General features: G+C 42.1%; 1 protein-coding gene across 2 annotated transcripts in view; it reads right to left on the reverse strand.

Annotated features, from left to right (window-relative positions):
- Window positions 1-13,421, reverse strand: part of LOC308533365 (acyl-protein thioesterase 1) — a 66,710-nt gene extending 53,289 nt beyond the window's left edge. Inside the window, exons 1-2 of one of the 2 annotated variants that reach the window (XM_081111326.1) lie at window positions 13,182-13,350; window positions 12,317-12,348 (exon numbers count right to left, since the gene is read on the reverse strand). In XM_081111326.1, coding sequence (XP_080967452.1) covers window positions 12,317-12,348; window positions 13,182-13,238 — 89 coding nt within the window. In that variant the 5' untranslated portion in view covers window positions 13,239-13,350. Of the gene's footprint in view, window positions 1-12,316; window positions 12,349-13,181 lie in introns of both variants that reach the window. The other variant, XM_081111325.1, reaches the window with a different exon arrangement.
- Window positions 13,422-22,042: the final 8,621 nt, after the last annotated feature.

Below are 22,042 nucleotides of genomic sequence, written 5' to 3' on the forward strand. Positions count from 1 at the left end.
ATGTGCCTAACAAATTAGGCAAGACATAATTCACATTTTATATTTTTAAAAAACCTCATAGGAGTAAAGTAAATCAGCTGTCTGGTATCTCTTTATGGTTACTACACTATTAAAAATAAACGTAATTAGCTTTGCAAATAGTATACTTGCATTTTAATGTACAAAAGAAGCAATATTATGCAGCAATGATAAATACCTGGTTTATGAGCTGCCACTACCAGATTCTGGTCCCAGACCAGAACTTTACCACACTCTGTGCCACTCAGAGACCTTTCAACATGGTACTCCAAGCATTTAAAATACAAAACCTATCTCTACCCCTGCAAAAGATAACAGTAAAGCACATTATAAAATGTGCCATCCATGCTCACTGCCAATACTAATTTTATGTATGCTGTTTCAATTTCTCTTTTTTGTTTTTGTTTATTGTGTTTTCTATTTTAGGCTTGGTGCCAATAATTGGGGGAAACTAAATAAGCCCTAAACATCATTTTATTATTTTAGCTCATTACAGCTTTGAAAATGTGTAGTCACTAAAAATAACACTTATAAAACACAATTTCCCACCTGTTAGAGTCCAAACTGGAATAGTTTCAATTATGTACCTCAAAGCATTACTCCATATAATAAAAGCTTGACTTAACGAGGCTGACATCCTCACACATTTATATTTTATAAAGTAAAGCCACTTTAAAAGTTTATTAGGATATAAAGACAAGTTAATGGTGACTACAGAAACAGAATAAAATAAAATTTTAAATTTTGTATGTTAATTTTAGAATTGTTCTTAAAACAGTAAAACCTCAGCTATTTTTTCCACACCAAAAGGTTCTTAAGGATGACTTTTTAAATACTCATGCCATTATGTAGCTCTCATATGTATATACACATATATTTGGCTAAAAATAAAAAAGCTAGAGTCCAGTGTGGTAAAGTACATGAGCTTTAAGATATAGACTCTACAGTTCAAAGGTCTTCAGGTTTATTCACTAACTAGAAACCCAGTGCACAAAATTTCTGCCCGGTAGGGTCCCTAGGGGCTGCTGGCCGGGGTCTCCCTTCATTCCGCACCACCCCCTGGTGGTCAGCTCACGTCATAACAAGCGATCAAACTCCCGGTCAGTTGAACTCCCAAGGAGACACTTTGCATATTAGACTTTTATATAAATACTAGTGGCCTGGTGCATGAAATTCATGCACTGGGGGGGGGGGGGAGCATGTCCTTCAGCTCTCTCGCAGTCCGGGAGCCCTCGGGGGATGTCTGACTGCTTAGGCCCGCTTCCTGTGGAGAGCCAGCCTAAGCCGTCAGTCGGACATCCTTAGTGCTGCTGCGGAGGTGGAAGAGGCTCCCGCCACAGCCAACGCTGCGCTCGCCAGCCGTGAGCCCAGCTTCTGGCTGAGCAGCGCTCCCCCTGTGGGAGCACACTGACCACTAGTGTGCGTTGAGCATATGCCCCCTGGTGGTCAGTGTGCCTCATAATGTCAGGTCGTTCCACAGTTCTGTTGATTTGTATATTTGCCTTTTATTATATAGGATACTAGAGGCCCAGTGCATGAATTTGTGCATGGGTGGGGTCCCTCGGCCTGACCAGTGATTGGGGCCGATTGGGGTGTCTTGCCCAGTCCCAATCGAGGCCACAGGAGGTTGGCTGGCAGGGGGAAGGGAGGGGGAGGGGCTGCGCGAGGTTGGCTGGCCAAAGGAGGTTGGCTGTGGGAGCACACTGACCACCAGGGGGCAGGCAGCTCCTGCGTTGAGTATCTGTCCCCTGGTGATCAGTGTGCATCTTAGCGACTGGTAGGCCAGTTGTTCCGGTAACGGTCACTTAGGCTTTTATATATATAGAATATCACCACAATCAATTTTAGAGCATTTTTATCACATAAAAAAACAAACTTGTACCCCTTAACAGTCACTCCCCTTTTGCTCCCCTAATCTCCCTGCTCTAGTAGTAGGCTGGAACAGCAGCACACTAATCTACTTTCTGTCTCTATACATTTGCCTCCTCTGGACATTTCATATAGATGGAATCATGCTTTGTGACTGGTTTTCACTTAGCATATTGTTTTCATTCATCCACATTGTAAGAGTACTTAATTACTTTTTATGGCCAAATAAAATCCTGTTGTATGGCTATACCATTATTTAACTATTCATCAGCTGATGGACATTTGGGTTGTTTATACTGTTTTGCTATTATGACTATTGCTGAGGTGGACATTTGTGTACATGTTTTTGTGTAGATATGTTTTTAATTCTCTTGTAGATATGTTTTTAATACCCCCAACAGCTGCCTGTGGCAACCACAATTCTGTTTTCTTAGATTCCACATGTAAGTGAGATAATGTAGTATTTGTCTTTCCTATCTTTTTCCAAATGGCAGGATTTCTTCCCATGTTGTTCCAAATGGCAGGATTTCCTTCTTTTTATGGCAGAATAATATTCCGTGTGTGTGCCATTTCTTTATTCCTTCATCCACTGATGGATAATTAGGTGGTTTCCATGTCTTGGTAATCTATATATATAAAAGCCTAAACGACTGTTCAGCCGTTCGACTGGTAACTATGATGCACACAGACCACCAAGGGGCAGACGCTCAACACACAGTTAAGGAAACATGGAACAGACTGATGAATCTCAGAGGAAAGTGGGGAGGCAGAGGGCAGGAAGAGATTAACCAAAGATCTTATATGCATACTGTAGGACCAGTGAGTGCATGGATTCATCCACTGGTGGGGTCCCTTGACCTGGCCAGTGGGGACTGGGCCAAATCTGTGCACTGGGCTTGCGACATCCCTCAAGGGGTCCCGGATTGTGAGAGGGCACAGGCCAGTATGCAAGGGTTCCCCTTTTCCATATCCTTACCAACACTTGTTGGTGGATCTGATTGGCATTCTGATAGGTGTGAGGTGATATCTCTTTGCGGTTTTAATTTGTAATTCTCTGATGATTACTGACATTGATCTTTTCATATGTCTATTGGCCATAGGTATGTTCTTTGGAGAAATACCATTCAGATCCTCTGCCCAATTTTTATTTGGATTGTTTTTTAGTGTTGAGTTATACGAGTACTTTAGAAATTTTGGATATTAAACCCTTATCAGCTGTATCATTGGTGAATATCTTCTTCCATTTGAGAGGTTGTCTTTCTATTTTGTTGATTGTTGGCTGTGTAAAACCTTTTTAGTTTGATGTAGTCCCATTTTTGTTTCCCTTGCCCTAGGTCAGTGGTTGGCAAACTTGCGGCTCGGCAAACCGCAGCTCGTGAGCCACATGCAGCTCTTTGGCCCCTTGAGTGTGGCGGTATGTTGTGGAAGACCCACACTCAAGGGGCCAAAGAGCCGCAGTTTGCCGACCACGGCCCTAGGTGATATATAAAAAACAATATTGCTAAGAGAAATGTCTGAGACTTTACTGCTTGTTTTCTTCTAGGAGTTTTATGGTATCAAGTCTTACATTTAAGTCTTTAATCCATTTTGAGTTTGTTCTTGTATAATAAATTCAACATGAATATCAAAATTTAGTGTAAAAAGGTAGTGTTTTTTTTCCTCATGTATCTGTCCAATTTTCCCAACACCATTTACTGAATAGACTGTCTTTACCCCCTTGTATATTCTTGCCTCCTTTGTCAAATATTAATTGTCCATATAGGAATGGGTTTATTTCTGGGTTATCTATTCTGATCCATTGATCTATATGTCTGTTTTGATCCATTGATCTATATGTCTGTTTTTATGCCAGTACCATGCTGTTTTGATTACTATAGCCTCATAATATAGTTTCATATCAGGTAGTGTGATACCTCCAACTTTGTTTTTTCTCAAGAATGCAGTGGCTATTCGAGGTCTTTTGTGGTTCCATATAAATGTATGGATTATTTATTCTAATTCTGTGAAATACGCCAATTATATTTTGATAGAAACTACATTACATCTATAAATTGTTTTGGGTCATCTGGATATTTTAACAATGTTAATTCATCCTACACATGACCAAGTGCACAGTATATGCTTTCAGTTATTTGTATCTTCTTCAATTGCTTTCTCAGTGTCATAAGTTTCTGAGTATAGATCTTTTACCTCCTTGGTTAAATGTATTCCTAAGTATTTTTTTTTTTTTAAATCCTCACTTGAGGATATTTTTTATTGATTTGAGAGAGAGAGGAAGGGGGAGGGAGAGGGAGAGAGGGAGAGAAACACCAATGTGCAAGAGAAACATCACTCGGCTGCCTCCCTTCAGCACTCCAACTTGGGATCAAACCCACAAACAAGCTATGTGCCCTAACCTGGAATTGAACCTGCAACCTTTTTGGTGTTTGGATGACGCTCAACTAACTGAGCCATCTGGCTGGACATTTTTAATTTTTTGATATAATTGTAAATGGGATTATTTTCTCAGTTTGCCTAATAGTTCATTATTGGTTTATAAAAATGTCACCAATTTCTGAATATTTATTTTGTATCCTGCTAATTTACTGAGTTTATTAGATCTAGTAGGTTTTCTGTGGAATCTTTAGGGTTCTCTATATAGTTTTGTCATCTGCAAATAATGACAGTTTAACTTCTATTCCAATTTGAATGCCTTTTATCTCTTCTTGTCTGATTATTGTGGCTAGGATTCCAGTACTATGTTGAATAAGAGTGGTGAAAGCAGACCTCCTACTCTTATTCCTGATCTTAAGGGAAATGCTTTTAGTTTGTCCCCTTTGAGTATGGTATTAGCTGTGGGTTCATCATATATGGCCTGTATTATGTGGAGGTATATTCTCTCTATTCCCACTATGCTGAGTTTTTATCATAAATAGCTGTTGGGCTTTGTCCAATGTTTTTCTGCATCTACTGACATGATCATGTGGTTTATAGCCTTCATTTTGTATTATGTTAATTGGTTTGCAGATACTTACCAACCTTACACCCCAGTAATAAATCTTATTTGATCATGGTGTGTGTTCTTTTTAATATATTGCTGGATTAGGTTTGCTAATATTTTGTTGAGGATTTTTGCATCTATGTTTATCAGGGATATAGGCCTATAATTTTTTTATTTGTAGTGTTTTTATCTAGTTGTGAAATTAGGATAATGCTGGCCTCATAAAATATGCTTGGGAGTCTTCCCACCTCTTGAATTTTTTTTGCAATAATTTGAGAACGATAGGTGTTAGTTCTTGGAACATTTGGTAAAATTCACCTGTGAAGCCATCTGGTCCAGGACTTTTATTTGTTGGGAGATTTTTCTTTTTATTACCACTTTGATTTCATTAGTTGTAATCAGTGTATTCAGATTTTCTTGATTCCGTTTTAGAAGACTGTATGTTTCTAGGTGTTTATCCATTTCTTCCAGATTGTCCAATTTGTTGGCATATAGTTGTTTGTAATATTTTCTTACAATTCTTTGTATTTCTGTGTTGCAGTTGTTACTTCATTTTTTTTAATTAAAAAGAAATATCTCAAACTAACAATTTAAAATTTACAACTTAAGGAAATAGAAAAAAAAACACAACAAAAACCTAAATCCAAAGCCAGCGGAAGGAAGGATACACTTTAAAATTAGGGCTGAGATAATAGAAAATAGAGAATAGGAAAACAATAGAGAAAATGAGTGAAACCAAAAGTTGGTTCTTCAAAAATATCAACAAAATTGACAAACTTTTAATTAGATGGACAAAATAATGAGAAGACTCAAGTTACTAAAGTCATTAATAACAGTGAGTACATTTTTACTGGTCAAGGGAAATAAAAATGATTATAAAAGGATATTATAACAACTGTGTGCCAAAGAATTGGATAATCCTAGATAAAACGGACAAAATCTAATAAATGCAAAACCTACTGAGACTAAATCATGAAAAAATATAAAATCTGAAGACCTATAACCATTAAGGAAATTGAATCAGTAATCAAAACTCTCCCCCAAAAGAAAGGGGACCTGATGGCTTCACTTGTGAATTCTACCAAACTTTAAAGAATACCATCCTGGGAGGAGAACCAAGATGGCGGCATAGGTTAACGCCGGAGTTTGCTGCTTTGAACAACTACTTCAAAAGTGAAACTAAAAGACGGAGGGACATCACCCAGAACCACTGGAACGCTGGCTGAGTGGAAGTCCTACAACTAGGAGGAAAGAGAAATGCATACGGACACTCAGAGGAGGCGCAGTGCTGAAGTCAAATTCTGAGGTGCGGAGCGCGCGCGCGGAGCGGGCTGGCGGCGGAGGGCGCGGTTGGCGTTTTCAATCGGGAGGGAGTCGCAGACTCTGAGCTCCAGATCCGGGCGAGTCTTTAGGGACCCAGACTCAAACGGGAGAAGCGGGTCTGCCTGGCTTCGGTCAGAGCGAGTGCAGCTTTCTCTCCGAGCTTTGCAGCGGGTGCTGGGACTCAGAGAGGCAGAGCCCCTGGGGACAGGACTGAGAGCCGCCATCACTGCTCTCTCTGGCCCACCCTGTTGATCCTGTGCGACCCGCCCCGCCCCGCCCCGCCCAAGCCCCGCACAGAGGCATTTGCCGGGTAGCCTCAGGCAAACGCCAGATTAGCACCTCCCTAGAGGACAGAAGTTCTCTCACTGCTGACACAGCTGATTCTCATAGCCACTTGGCCTGGAGGTCAAACCCTCCCTGGAACTAGCTACAACAATCAAAATTTAACTATAAGACCACGAACAAAGACCACTAGGGGGTGCATCAAGGAAGCATAACAAAATGCGGAGACAAAGAAACAGGACAAAATTGTCAATGGAAGATATAAAGTTCAGAACCACACTTTTAAGGTCTCTCAAGAACTGTTTAGAAGCCGCCGATAAACTTAATGAGATCTACAAGAAAACTAATGAGACCCTCGATGTTATATTGGGGAACCAACTAGAAATTAAGCATACACTGACTGAAATAAAGAATATTATACAGACTCCCGACAGCAGAATAGAGGAGCGCAAGAATCAAGTCAATGATTTGAAATGCGAGGAAGCAAAAAACACCCAACCGGAAAAGCAAAATGAAAAAAGAATCCAAAAATGCGAGGATAGTGTAAGGAGCCTCTGGGACAGCTTCAAGCGTACCAACATCAGAATTATAGGGGTGCCAGAAGATGAGAGAGAGCAAGATATTGAAAACCTATTTGAAGAAATAATGACAGAAAACTTCCCTCACCTGGTGAAAGAAATGGACTTACAGGTCCAAGAAGCGCGGAGAACCCCAAACAAAAGGAATCCAAAGAGGACCACACCAAGACACATCATCATTAAAATGCCAAGAGCAAAAGATAAAGAGAGAATCTTAAAAACAGCAAGAGAAAGAAACTCAGTTACCTACAAGGGAATACCCATACGACTGTCAGCTGATTTCTCAACAGAAACTTTGCAGGCCAGAAGGGAGTGGCAAGAAATATTCAAAGTGATGAACACCAAGAACCTACAACCAAGATTACTTTATCCAGCAAAGCTATCATTCAGAATTGAAGGTCAGATAAAGAGCTTCACAGATAAGGAAAAGCTAAAGGAGTTCATCACCACCAAACCAGGATTATATGAAATGCTGAAAGGTATCCTTTAAGAAGAGGAAGAGGAAGAAAAAGGTAAAGATACAAATTATGAACAACAAATATGCATCTATCAACAAGTGAATCTAAGAATCAAGTGAATAAATAATCCGATGAACAGAATGAACTGTTGATTATAATAGAATCAGGGACATAGAAAGGGAATGGACTGACTATTCCTGGGGGGGAAAGGGGTGTGGGAGATGCGGGAAGAGACTGGTCAAAAATCGTGCACCTATGGATGAGGACAGTGGGTGGGGAGTGAGGGCGGAGGGTGGGGCGGGAACTGGGAGGAGGGGAGTTATGGGGGGGAAAAAAGAGGAACAAATGTAATAATCTGAACAATAAAGATTTAATTAAAAAAAAAATAAAAAATAAAATAAAAAATAAAAAAAAATACCATCCTTCTGAAACTTTTCCAAAAAAGTTTGAGAGGAAGGGACACGATCTAACTCATTCTTTGAGGCCAGCATTACTCTTGTACCAAAGCCAGACAAAGACATTATAAGGAAAGAAAATTACAGACCTTAAAAATGTGTGTCAGGAGAGAAAGTTGTGCAAATAATACAGAAAGAAGGAAAAGTGAGAAACCAGAAGGCCACAAAATGCAGTGAGAATACCTTAGTATAGTTGGTTGAACAATAACCCCAGAAACCTCAGAATATGATCTTATTCGGAAACAGGCTCTTTACACAGTTACTTTGATTAATATGAGATCATACAGAGGTAGGGTGGGCTCTAAATCTAGTAAACAGTGTCCTTATCAAGAAGAGAGAACACATATAAACAGCATTTGAAAAGCTGATGTAAAGAGGGAGGCGGAAATTAGAAGTATGTTGCTATAAACCAAGAAATGCCAGGAGCGATCACAATGAAAAGGCAAAGGATTCTTCCTTATAGTTCTCAGAGGGAGTATATATAGTCCTTCTGATACTTTGACTTTGGACTTCTAGCCTCTTGAACTATCGGAATACATTCCTATTGTTTTAAGCCATCTATTTTGTAGTTATTTGTTATGGCCCCAGGCAGTGGCTGACTTTGCACCTTGGGGGGGAGGGGGGGGCACCTGATGGACAGCTTCAGACCATACCAGATTACAATTCTCCATATCCACAAGTGACACACGCAAGGGGTAGACTCAGTGAGCACAAAGTCCCACTGAAGTAAGTTCTGCTCCACAGTGGTGTCTCCTGCACAGCAGCTCTTCCCCTGTAGGTGCAGCTGGTCCTCACAGCAATTGGCCTGGAGGTCAACTCCTCCCACTGACGCTAACAGCAATCAAGGCTCAACTACAACAAGACTGTGCACACAGCCCACACAGGGGCGCACCTAGAGTGTCCAGGTGACTGGGAAGGCTGAGCCACTGGGCCCTACAGGACACCTACAACACAAAGCCACTCCAGGAGACATAGCAGCTCTACCTAATACATAAACAAACACAGGGAAGCAGTCAAAATACAGAGACAAAGAAACATTGTTACAAATGAAACAACTGAAGAAATCTCCAGAAAAAGAATTAAATGAAATGGAAGCAAGCAAACTACAGTGGAACCTCGTTTCTCAAACTTAATTCGTTCCAGAAGGCTGTTCAAAAACCGAATCATTTTGTCCCATTAGAAACAATGTAAATTGAATTAACCTGTTCCAGACCCCCAAATGATTCCGTTTTAACCTTTCTTATATATAGTTCATGTCTTATGTACTGTCTAACCTATAAACACTTTAAAAACAAAAAGGACATGAAATGTAAATGAAAATTTAACAAAAAGGAAAGAAACTGTACAATAAAAAAATGAAAATTTAATAACAACAATTAGCAACAACAAAAGCAGAAAAACACGAAAATATTCACAGTACAATATCCTGAGATTTTAACAGTGGTTAACTGATTCATACTCGCACATTCTCTTCTTTGTCGCCTGAGAGACTTGTGACTGATCATATAACTATCAGCATGAAAGGGTTGTCAGGTTGAGAAGCGAGTTGCTCGAGATGGGAGACATCCGAGAATCGAGGTTTGACTACTGGATACAGATTTCAAAACAAAGGTTATAAGGTTGCTCAAGGATCTTGAGAGCTTCAAGAGACTCAATGAGAGCTTCAAGGGACTTAGTGAGAATGTCAAAGACATGAAAAAGCATACACTAACTGAAATGAAGAATAATTTAGAGAGATTCAACAGTAGAGTAGAGGATTCTGAGAATCAAATCCATGATTTAGAATATGAGGAAGCAAAAAACACCCAATCAGAAGAACACAAAGAAAAAAGAATCCAAAAATATGAAGATAATATAAAGATCCTCTGGGACAACTTCAAGGGTACCAACATTTGAGAGACAGCAAGATACTGAAAACCTATTTGAAGAAATAATGACAGAAAACTTCTCCTAACTGGCGAAAGAAATAGACTTCCAAGTCCAGGAAGCGCAGAGTCCCAAACAAGAGGAACCCAAAGAGGCCCACACCAAAACACATCACAGTTGAAATGCCAAGGGTTAAAGACAGAGAATCTTTTTTTTTTTTTTAAATAGATATTTCATTGATTTTTTACAGAGAGGGAGAGGGATAGAGTTAGAAACATCAATGAGAGAGAAACATCGATCAGTTGCCTCCTGCACAACCCCTACCGGGGATGTGCCCGCAACCAAGGTACATGCCCTTGACTGGAATCAAACCTGGGACCCTTCAGTCCACAGGCGGACGCTCTATCCACTGAGCCAAACTGGTGAGGGCCAAAGAGAGAATCTTAAAAGCAGTTAGTTACCTACAAGGGAGCACCCATACGACTGTCAGCTGATTTCTCAACAGAAACTTTGCAGGCGGGAAGGGAGTGGCAAGAAATATTCAAAGTGATGAATAGCAAGGACCTACAACCAAGATTACTCATTTAGAATTGAAGGTCAGATAAAGAGCTTCACAGACAAGAAAAAGTTAAAGGAGTTCATCACCACCAAACCAGTATTACATGAAATACTTTAAGAAGAGGAAAAAGAAGAAAAATATCAAAAATATGAACAAAAAAAAATATGAACAATAAATACATATCTATCAACAACTGAATCTAAAAATCAAAATAAACAAGGAATCTAATGCACAAAATAAACTGATAAATAAATCAGAACCAGAGACATGGAAACATGAAACAGACTGACAAATCTCTGGGGGAAGGCTGGGAGGGGGTGGGAAGAGATTAACCAAAGATCTTATATGCATACTAGAGGCCTGATGCACAAAGATTCGTGCAAGAATGGGCCTTCCTTCCCCTGGCTGCCAGCACCGCCTTTGCTCTGGCCAGAACTGCCTTTCTGCCTCCCCACGCTGCCCAGAGACCCTGAGCGGCTGGGGTGGTGCACAACGCCTGCATCCTGCCCCGCCCCTGGCCAATCAGCATCTGCATCTGCAAATCAACCTGGCATCTTTGTTGTGTTAATTTGCATACTCACTCCTGATTGGCTGGTGGGTGACACGAAGGTACAGTCAATTTGCATCTTTCTCTTTTATTAGTGTAGATATGCGTTATGTATGGACACAGACAATGGGGTGGTGAAGGTCTGGTGGAATGGGAACCAGTTGGAGAGGGACAATGGGGGGGGGGGAGGACATCTGTAATAATCTCAACAATAAACATATTCTTAAAAATGAGAGAGAATAATACACACCCAAAAAAAAAAAAAGTTGACATATTTTCAAAAGAAATTTTTAAAAAAATTCTCTACACCTCTTTTTAGTAAAATAAGTCTATCATTTTCATAGGACTACCTGGTTGCCAGAACATAGTCCTACAACCTTTTCTGTTACTCCATACAAAGTATGTGTCATGTTACCTCCTTAGTAAGCATACATACAAGAATATTAGGCAGAGGGAAGGCAGGTGAGGATGGGGGGGAAGGGGAGAGATCAACCAAAGGACTTGTATGCATGCATATAAACATAACCAGTGGACACAGACACTAGGGGAGTGAGGGCATGAGCGGGGAGGTGGGGGACAATGGGAGATAAGGTCACATATGTAATACCTTAATCAATAAAGAAAAATAAATAAAATAAATTTTTTTAAAAGATTAGAAATAACATTTAAAATTTAATCTAAAAATAAGAAAGAAAAATTATTTTAACCCAACACCTCTCTGTAAAGATTTAAGTTTTAGCTACTTTATCAAAATTTATCTATTTTCAGTTTTTTTGTGAATTCTACAATATTGTAACAACTTCACCTAAGTTTCACTGTTTAATTAAAAACAAAATCTTTCAATGTAGAAAAGGCCTCAGTGAAAGATAAATCATTTATCTAAAGTTACCACAGCAAAATTTGTTTGCTAAGCCTCCAAATAAATCATTGCATTGCCTCCCTGGCCCTTTACCTGATTTTTTTTCTCTTAAGGGAACATATAAGCTCTCATTCAGAATGCTGTAGACTGCACATTGCTATTGTCTCTCAAAATCAACCAGTTCTTCTCAACCTGCCCTGAAATGTTAACCCTCTGGAAAGCTCAAACATTCCATCCTTCTCTGCTACCCAATACCCACAGCAACTCAAGGAGGAGTTTGCAATTTTAATATGTTCCAAAAACAAGAGTTGAAAAATGACACATTCAAGATGATGAGGGGAAATTTTGGAGGGTTTTCAAAAACGAGAAGACTGTGTCTTATTCCTGGGCTGTGAGAAATACAGTGCTACTAGCAATCTTCTTTTACACAATCTTAGAGTTCATAAATGTGAAACCTCTGATCGCTTAGGGTGGATTGCATGACCCCCACTTTATTACTGTTGCTAAAATAATGGTACCTACCCCGTATCTCCCAATCCGTGAAGGAAAATCACCTGGAGGAAAAGAGGAAAAATTAATCAGCAATGCCTAGGTCAATCCATACGCCATTGTTACACGCTGCCGCTTTGGTTAAGGAAGCCAGAATTACAGAACACCTCCTTCAGCAAGTGACTGCATCTCGACAGACCTCTCTCCCGTGGCAAAAGGACTTCACTTCCCTCCTTGTCCTTCCTAAGATCATTCAAGTGGGACTTGAAAGAGGTCCCACCTTTTTAAGTGCAAATGATCACATTCTAAGACAAAGTCTCTTTCAAGTCAAACCATGAAAGGTCTCCTTACTACTGTAGAACTTTTCCATCACAAAAATCAACTTCCGGAGGTAAAAACAAGTTTGAGAGCCTTAAGTACAGCTTCCTAAAAAACAGCACCTCTGATCTTATAAGACAAGAAACCTCCGAACTTCTTTACTTTAGGATGAGAATGCAAGGTTAAGAAAGCAAAGTCTTCCGCATCCACAAACAAGACAGAAACACGCCAAAAAGCCACCTCGAGTGGGAGCGCCTCTGCACTAACGCAGCTCCTTCCCAGCGGGGCTGGCGGCCGGGGGTCCCGGGGTCCCGCGCGCCGCACGCGCTACGCAAGGCGGAGGGCTCGGGCTCGGGGCTGGGAAGGGGTGGCGGGCTGACCCCCCCGGCCCGGGCCGCGAACCCCGTGCTCTCCCCGCACAGCCGGGGCCCGGGACGTGCCGACCAAGCCACCTCCTCCCGTCAGGGCAGAGCGTCCCCACGCCGGGTCGCTAACCCGCCGGCGAGGTCACCGGGCCAGAGGGGCGGCCACCGACCGCGGGCCGAGCGGGACCCTCCGAGCTCCGGCCGCCGCCACTCACCGCAGCGGTGGCCTTCCGGGCGGCGGGAGCCGAGGCAGACATGTTATTGCCGCACATTCACCGGCTCGGCTCCGCTCCACCGACGAAGCACGCGTCGGAAGCGGAATATAAAGCCAGCGCCCGGGAGCGGCCCAAGGGCGTGAGAGCGGCGAGTCCCGCCCGCCCCACCGAGCGCGCTCAGGCGCGTGCGCGCCCCCGAGGCGCCGCGCCGCCCTCCGCCAGCTCCGCGCCCCCGGGTCCGAGTGACCGGTCGTCCTGCCCCGCCCCCGCCGCTCTCTCCGCCCGGCGCGTCACAATGTCCTGCTTCTCTGTCCGCCCGATTGGCTGTGACGGAACCGGTGCCTGAACTGACCTTCTCATCCCCCCACCCCTCCACTCCCCGCGCGCACATGCTCTGTGCGGCCGGCCCCGGGGCGCTTCTTCCCGCGGGGCGTCCGGGACACCTCGGGGAAGACGCTCGCGGCCCCGGCTGGCAGCATGGTCCCTGGAGCCTGGCTTTGCCTTCCTCTCTTGGGGCGCTGTAGTGAACTGAAAAGCATGAGCCCCAAAGCCACCCCGACCCCACCGCAGATACTCCTTTGTTTCCTAAAGCCAGGGCGCACTCATTTGGAAAAGTGAGATTGGTGGAACTTCTGCTGTATGTCCAATGGGGGCTACACCATGTGCAGTTTTGAAGTTGACTGGCCGCCTCTTTTAAAAGCTGCAGCCCAGGCCAGTGCGGTTCAGTGGGTTGAGCACTGTCCTGTGCACCAAAAGATTGCCAGTTTGATTCCAGATCAGGGCACATTTCCAGGATGTGGGTTTGGTCTAGGTCCTTAGGCAAGCAATCCGTGTTTCTCTCTCTCTCTCTCTCTCTCTCTCTCTCTCTCTCTCTCTCTCTCTCTCTCCCTCCCTCTCTCTCCCTCTCCCTCTCCCTCTCCCTCTCTCCCTCTCTTTCTCTCTCTCCTCTCCCACCCTCCCTCCCTCCTCCTCTCCCTTCCGAGCTCTAAAATCAAGAAAAGCGAGCTCTAAAATCAAGAAAAGCGGGGGTTTTTTGCCCTGGCTGGTTTGGCCCAGTGGATAGAGCATTGGCCTGCGGATGGAAGGGTCTTGGGTTCTATTCCAGCCAAGGGCACATACTTGGGTTGCAGGCTCTATCCCCCAGTGTGGTGCATGCTGGAGGCAGCCAATCAATGATTCTCTCTTATCATTGATCTCTCTCTCTCTCTCTCTCTCTCTCTCTCTCTTCCTCTCTGAAATCAATAAAGATATATTTAAAAAACAAAAACATAGCTACTCCTGTAAAAAAATAAGTACATAAAAACATTTTTTAAAAAAACTAACTGAAGCTGGAAAGGAAAACATTCAGTTGTCACTGAGAATGCAAAACTTATGGGTGGATAATGAGATAGTGCTTATTTAAGTGTGAGACTAGATGTCCCTTTTCTGCAGCGGTATCTCAATGCATATCAAATACATGGTAGGCTAGGATCTGAGATAGAAACACCCAAAGGCAAATGCTCTTGTTAACGGAAGGAAGAGGGCCTCTTCCTGGTTGCTAGTGGGAGTGGAATTCTTGCGAAATCCCAAGAAAAAGAATTTTCTGAGACTCGTGGGAGAACAAGTGATTTTTATTTCCCTGAAATTAAATCCCTATGTTTCCAAAGTCCCATTTCCCTCATAGAAGATGTGTAGCTGGGGCTTCGGTAGAGCTAACATCAGAGCCAGTGTCCAGAGTTTCCTTTCCACGTTGGAGCTGAGTCCAGTCCATCATCAGACTAGTTTAGCTTGTGCTTCCTGCTGCAATCCATTAGTCCATTGCGTGTGAGGTCCACATTGCGTGGGCCATATGGGCAAATGCAAGGAATCTAAGAGCGAGCCAAGAGCACCAGAGCAACAAGAGAGCCAAGCGCACAGAGAGAGCCCGGGGAGTGAACTCCTTGTTTAGGATGTTATGTCTTCCCAAGTTTTTGTACACTTGCAGTGGCCACACTCATTCTGACAAAATGATCTTTGTTCCCAGGTGTGACTGACAGACAAGTACCTTCCCTATGTCACCCCAACTTTACTGGGCATGATGTACTATAATATAGTATCTTCCCTTTGTTGGATCCCTTCCCCCAGTGTTTTGCAAGGAATAGGCCCGTGGTTCCCCGGGGAGTGCAAAGTTGCAGCTTCACCAGGAAGCTGCCCATAATGTCTGGCCTTCCCTTTGCTCCTTTCCCGTTATTAATAACTTGCTCATTATAATGGTATCACTCTGACCCTTAGGAGTTTACAATCCCCTGGAGGAAATGAAAGGATATATACAATCCTTAAGGTAGTACAGTGTAAGAGAGGAAAGGAAGCTGGTGAACATAAAAACAACACCACAAAAACCACTTCACTTTAATTCACATGATAACCAGAAAGCTGGAGGGTTGAGGGTGAGGGGAAGAGTGTCTCATTCATGTCGTATTCTTCTTGTCTTGGATTTGAGTGCTTAGATTTGAGAATTTTGTGGACTCTCAGAGATTTTAAGTTTATACTGATTTATTGACAATAATACTGTGACTCACATTTCACATCCAAGTGTATATTTAGACGTTTAAGTATTTGGTTGTGTTGACCCTCAGCATGAATGGTGGATAATGAGATAGTGCTGATTAGTAAGTGTGGGACTAGATGTCCCTCTTCTGCATATAGCACAGCTGTGATGTTCCCTGGCTGTGATGTCTCACAATTGAGTTGTTTGCACCAAAGTAAGTCTCTCTCCCCTCACCGTATCCCAAATTGGGGACTCCAGGCATTGAATTTTGGTGATGACAGTCTTCAGGTGACAGTTGTGATGTTAATAGAGAAAATAATATTTCTTTAGCTCTTACTATGAACACAGGACATTCCAAGTCACTAGAATGTGAATTTTTCTATAATGTAATATCAGGAGCCACCAATTAGTTCTATCAATTAACTTCCATTAACGGGAAGTAGGACAGTTTAGGTTGAAGTATTTCAGTCATCCTCCCCTCTTTCCAAGTCCAAATACTACTATTCTTACAAGGTTTATCTAAACTCTACATTCTTTAAGCAACCTTAGTCTTCTAATTACAGTTGACCATTGAACAACACAGGTTTGATCTGGTGAGTGTACTTATCACAGATTTTTTCCCCAATAAACATAGTTTTGGCTCTCTGTGTTTCCAGGTTTAGCATCTGGGGATTCAACTAGCTAGGGATGGAAAATACTGTTCAGGAAACTACATATGAGGCGCCCTGACCTTATGCATTGATCTACACCATCCTATATAATAAAGAGGTAATTTGCAAATTGACCATCATGCCCTCACACAAGATGGCTGCCCCCATGTGGTCACAAGATGGCCACCACAAGATAGCCGGCAGGGGAGGGCAGTTGTGGGTGATCAGGCCAGCAGGCAAGGGCAGTTAGGAGCAACCAGGCCAGCAGGGTAGGGCAGTTGGGGGCAACTGGGCCTGCAGGGGAGGGAGGGCAATTGGGGGGGACCAGGCCTGCAGGGGAGAGCAGTTGGGGGCAACCAGGCCTGCAGGGGAGGGCAGTTGGGGGCAACCAGGCCTGCAGGGGAGGGCAGTTGGGGGCGACTGGGCCGGCAGGGGAGCAGTTAGGCATCAATCAGGCTGGCAGGGGAGTGGTTAGGGGGTGATCAGGCTGGCAGGCAGGTGAGTGGTTGGGAGCCAGCAGTCCCGGATTGTGAGAGGGATGTCCGACTGCTGGTTTAGGCCCACAGGGATCAAGCGTAAAACTGGCAGTCGGACATCCCCCGAGGGGTCCCAGATTGGAGAGGGTGCAAGCTGGGCTGAGGGACACCCCACCAGTGCACAAATTTCATGCACTGGGCCTCTAGTCTTTTTTTTTTTTTGTCCCCCATTCCCTCCCCTCTTTGCCCACCTCCACCCAGCATCAGCTTCCACCCCCTCCATTGACCTTCCCCACACCTGGGCTTCTAGTCTTACATAAAGAACTTGAGGGTTGGAATTTTGGTATCCACAGGGGTTCTGGAACTAATCCCCTTGGATACTGATGGATGAGGGACTTTGTTAAATTTGGGGGGAGTCAATTGTTATATGTGGATTTTCTACTGTGGGAGAGGGGGTGCCCCCAACCTCTGTGTTGTTTAAGGGTCAACTATAATTTATTTCTCTCTTTCCCAAGTAAGAGAATGAAATAAATATAATAATTGAAAAAATACAAAATTATCATTATTTTAAAATGACTATACAAAGGGAAAGTTTAATCAAAGCAATTTTAAAATTACTAACAAGAAAATTCAGAAATATAGCCCATTACTAAATCAATATACAAAAAAGAATGTTTTTTTCCAGCTATAAACAAAAGTTGGTTAGACTATCTGATGGAAGAAAAAAATACAGTAGAAATTTTTTTTTTTAAATATTTTATTGATTTTTTTCAGAGAGGAAGGGAGAGAGATAGAGTTAGAAACATCGATGAGAGAGAAACATCGATCAGCAGCCTCCTGCACATCTCCTAGTGGGGATGTGCCCGCAACCCAGGTACATGCCCTTGACCAGAATCGAACCCGGGACCCTTCAGTCCGCAAGCCGACGCTCTATCCACTGAGCCAAACCGGTTTCGGCTCACAGTAGAAATTTTAAAATATATATTTTGGCAAAACTTAAGAATGTACCAGATACATATCAGGAAAAGTATGAAGCTGCCAAGATAAAGAAAAGACAAATAATTGGATAGGAAGATGCAATATTATAAGGGTATCAGTTTCCTCAGAACTAATTGGCCAATACAATTTTCTCCCAATTAAAATCTCAATAACTTATACTTTCATAAAAAGTGCTTTGAATATCCTAATAAGATTTTTTAATTTTATAAAATAACTCTGGTCCTAGCTGGTTTGGCTCAGTGACTAGAGTATGGGCTTGCGGACTGAAAGATCCTGGGCATATGCCCGGGTTGTGGGCTCAATCCCCAGTAGTGGACGTGCAGGAAGCAGCTGATTAATGATTGTCTCTCATCATTGATGTTTCTATCTCTCTCCCTCCCTCTCCCTTCATCTCTGAAGTAAATAAAAATATATTTTAAAAATAAAATAAAATAATTCTAAACTTTATAAACATGGGAGATTTAGAAGCTAAAAACCCTTTTCTTTTGTCTTGTCATTTCTCTGTAAATGTATTTCCCTTTGTTGAAATGGTACATAAGTCTCTATGTCTGACTTGCTTTTCATGTCATTTCTGTGAGGGCCTCCCATACGTATCTGAAGTGAACTTTTTTCTCCTATTTTTTTAAAAAAATATATTTTATTGATTTTTTACAGAGAGAAAGGGAGAGAGATAGAGAGTTAGAAACATCGATGAGAGAGAAACATCGATCAGCTGCCTCCTGCACATCTCCTACTGGGGATATGCCCGCAACCCAGGTACATGCCCTTGACCGAAATCGAACCTGGGACCTTTCAGTCCGCAGGCCGACGCTCTATCCACTGAGCCAAACCGGTTTCGGCTTTTTTCTCCTATTAATCTGTCTTGTGTCAGTTTAATTTGCAGGGCCCCAGTCACTGCACCTAAGAGAGCAGAGAAAAAAGATTTTTCCCTCCCATTGACGTCATCTGGAATTACAAAAGTTAAAAGAATAAATTACCAATGCAAGAAAGGACAAGCAGAATATTTACTGAATGCCCTTAGTTACTTGGATTTATTTCTAAACAGATCTAAAGCGCAAAATAAAGAAATATATACATAGAAAATAAATAACCACACAGAATAAACAGGTACATGTTAAGGGTGGCATTTCAAATCAGTGGGAAAATGGTAATTTTCCAGCAACTGATATTGGAATAACTGGAGAATATTCAGATGGTTCCTCCATTTTTCCTCCCACCAAATTTTAGGTAATATCCAGAAGTGGAAATTCAAGTGATTAACACTTAAAGGGAAGTACCTAATTATCCAAATAATTAAAAAATGCAAGTTAAAACAATTGACTACTTTAGACCTGTGATAGGCAGTTAGACAAACATGAGCAGCACAAAGATGACGGGCCAGGTACAGGGGTCACCAGAGTGGAAAGACCTGAATGCCTAGCAAGGGGCAGAAATGGGAAAGCAAAGACCTTGACCCCAGGGTAACCTTTCCTCCCCTATCATATCACTGGTCACCAGTTTAAACCCTCTGACCTTTTCCTCCCTAAAGATAACATCTCGGCCTCAGTTGTTTTTCAGCTCTTAGCCCAAAAAAGGAGCCAAACCAGACAAGTGATGCAGGGGCTGATGCAGGACCAAAGGCATTGACTAATGACCCCCTGCCCTGGCTCTGACCAATCACTGGAGAGCACTCCTGCAAAGCTGATGAATATTCTATTGAGACCCTCCCCTGAAACTGCCCCTAAAATTTCTACCTGCAAGAGAGAGATAAATACCCTTAACACAGATAAGGACCCCGAGAGTGCTCTCCCCAAGGAGAGGACCCCGTTCCTTTCCCTCCCCCCTTCTTCCCTCGGAGGGACCCCAGGAGACTTGCAACCAGGGGAGCAATGGGCAGCAGCAGCTCATCCTGGGCTAACCCCTGGACCTGTCTCCAAGGCCCCCTTTTCTCTGACTGTCCAGTGAGCAAAGAAGCCCAGCGTAGGCTCTCCTGTTGTTTCTTCTACGTCCTTCCTTGTATCACTGTCCCGAGTGTGTTTTTGCTGTGGCCAATAAATTCTTGCTTGCTTTATTGTGCTTTGTCTCTTTTTTCCTCCCACTAATTTTATTTTTTTGAGAGAGATGCATGTTGCCGGTCACGCGCACTCTGTCTCCTGATTGAAATCTTTCCTTTAAGAAGATAAGAACCTAGGTCTCATCATCTCATCAGTATCAGGCACATGACATTGGACAGAACAAAACAAGGTTAAATTGCATACGCTGCTAAAGGGAGTACAAAACTGAATGACTCTGAAAGAACAATTGGAGAAGTTCTAGTAAAGTTGCAGGTTTGTGTAGCTATGACCCAACAACTCTACTCTGGGGGTCTACTTTGGAAACCCTCCCATATGTGTGCACAGGGAAACATATATTAACAGCAGCACTCTGTAAAGTGAAAAACCAAGAGCAACCTAAACATTCATCAACAGGAAAATGGATAAATTCACTGTGTCACAGTCATACGATGAGTTATTATACAACGGTGAATATGGATAAACATATTACAAAAACACCTTTACAAGAAGTTTAAAAACATTTATATATTTTAGCTCTTTCTGCAGTTTTATTTAGGAATGTGACATACAATGAACGGCAAAGTGTAAAGTATACAATTTGTAAGTTTTGTTTTCCTATAGACTCCTAGAACTGTCACCACAGTCAACATAATGAACATCACACACACGTTTTCTTGGGCTCCTTTGTTGTCTATCCTTGCTTCTTTCCTCTGTGGGGAAGAGACACATCCTTAGGAAACCTCTGATTATTTTGTCATAATAGATTCATTTGTGTTTTCTAGCAGTTCTTTCATTCAGCATCATTGGTTAGAGATTCATCCATATTGTTGTATCAGTTGTTCATTCATTATTGCTAAGTAGCATTCCATTATGTATATTTTGTCGACCTGTTTACCTGCTCCTGGACTTTGTAGCTATCTCCAGTTTGGGGCTATTATGAAGAAAGCTACTATAGCGAAAGCTAGTATATCTGATCAAATCTTTTATCTATGTTTTAAGTGGGCTGTCATTATTATTGAGTTATAAAAATTTTATATTTATTCTACATATGAGTGCTTTGTCAAATACATATTTTGAGAACACTTTCTCCCCATCTGTGACTGGACTTTTTTTTTTCATTATCTTAAAGCTTTTAAAGAGCAAAAGCTTTTAATTTTAATAAAGTCAAATATATTGGTTTTTCTTTTTATAGTTTATATCTTTTATTTCAGTTTATGCTTTAAGAAATTTTTGTTTATCTCAACATAACTAATACTTCCTGCTAGGCTTTCTTATAAAATATTTATAGCTGAAATCGGTTTGGCTCAGAGCGTCGGCCTGTGGACTGGAAGGTCCCGGGTTCGATTCCGGTCAAGGGCATGTACCTGGGTTGCGGGCATATCCCCAGTAGGAGATGTGCAGGAGGCAGCTGATCGATGTTTTTCTCTCATCGATGTTTCTAACTCTCTGTCTCTCTCCCTTCCTCTCTGTAAAAAATCAATAAAATATATTTTTAAAAAATATTTATAATTTACAAAAAATAAAAAACAAAAATTTTTTAAAATAAAAAAATGAGCCCAGCCAGCATGGCTCAGTGGTTGAGCATTGACCTATAAACCAGGAGGTCTTGAGTTCGATTCCCAGTCAGGGCACATGCCTGGGTTGCAGGCTCAATCCCCAGTGTGGTGCAATCAGAAGGCAGCCAATCGATGATTCTCTCTCATCACTGATGTTTCTATCTCTCCCTCTCTGAAACCAATAAAAATATATATTTAAAAAAAATTAAAAAAATTAATTTATAATTTTAGTTGTGTGAAAATGAATAAAGGAAAACTTGATTCAAAATGGAGTCAGGAATCACAAAAGGAGTGATTTCATGGACATACCATTCATGGCACCTAATTTAACACACCCCAGCAGGAAGAAGCTTTCTTTACATACAGCAGAAGGTAGAAAAATGATTTTTTTCTTTGCCCAACAACCACTCAGCCAATGAGGAACTGCCACAACCCCAAATTCTCACTGTCCTGCAATAAACTTCTTTTCAAAACTCCCTCTTTCAACTTCCTCCCTTCCTGTATCAAAATCACATTCACCTCCTTTGTTCTCTGGACTTGCCTATGGTTCACCATAGTTTGCATGTTCCAAATTGTAATTCCTCTGCTATACGGGAAACTCAAGTTCCCTGGCTAAACCACTTACTTTTTTGTTTTTAAAG

The sequence above is a fragment of the Myotis nattereri genome (assembly GCF_964212035.1).
Source record: "Myotis nattereri genome assembly, chromosome: 17".
NCBI classification, from domain to species: Eukaryota; Metazoa; Chordata; class Mammalia; order Chiroptera; family Vespertilionidae; genus Myotis; species Myotis nattereri.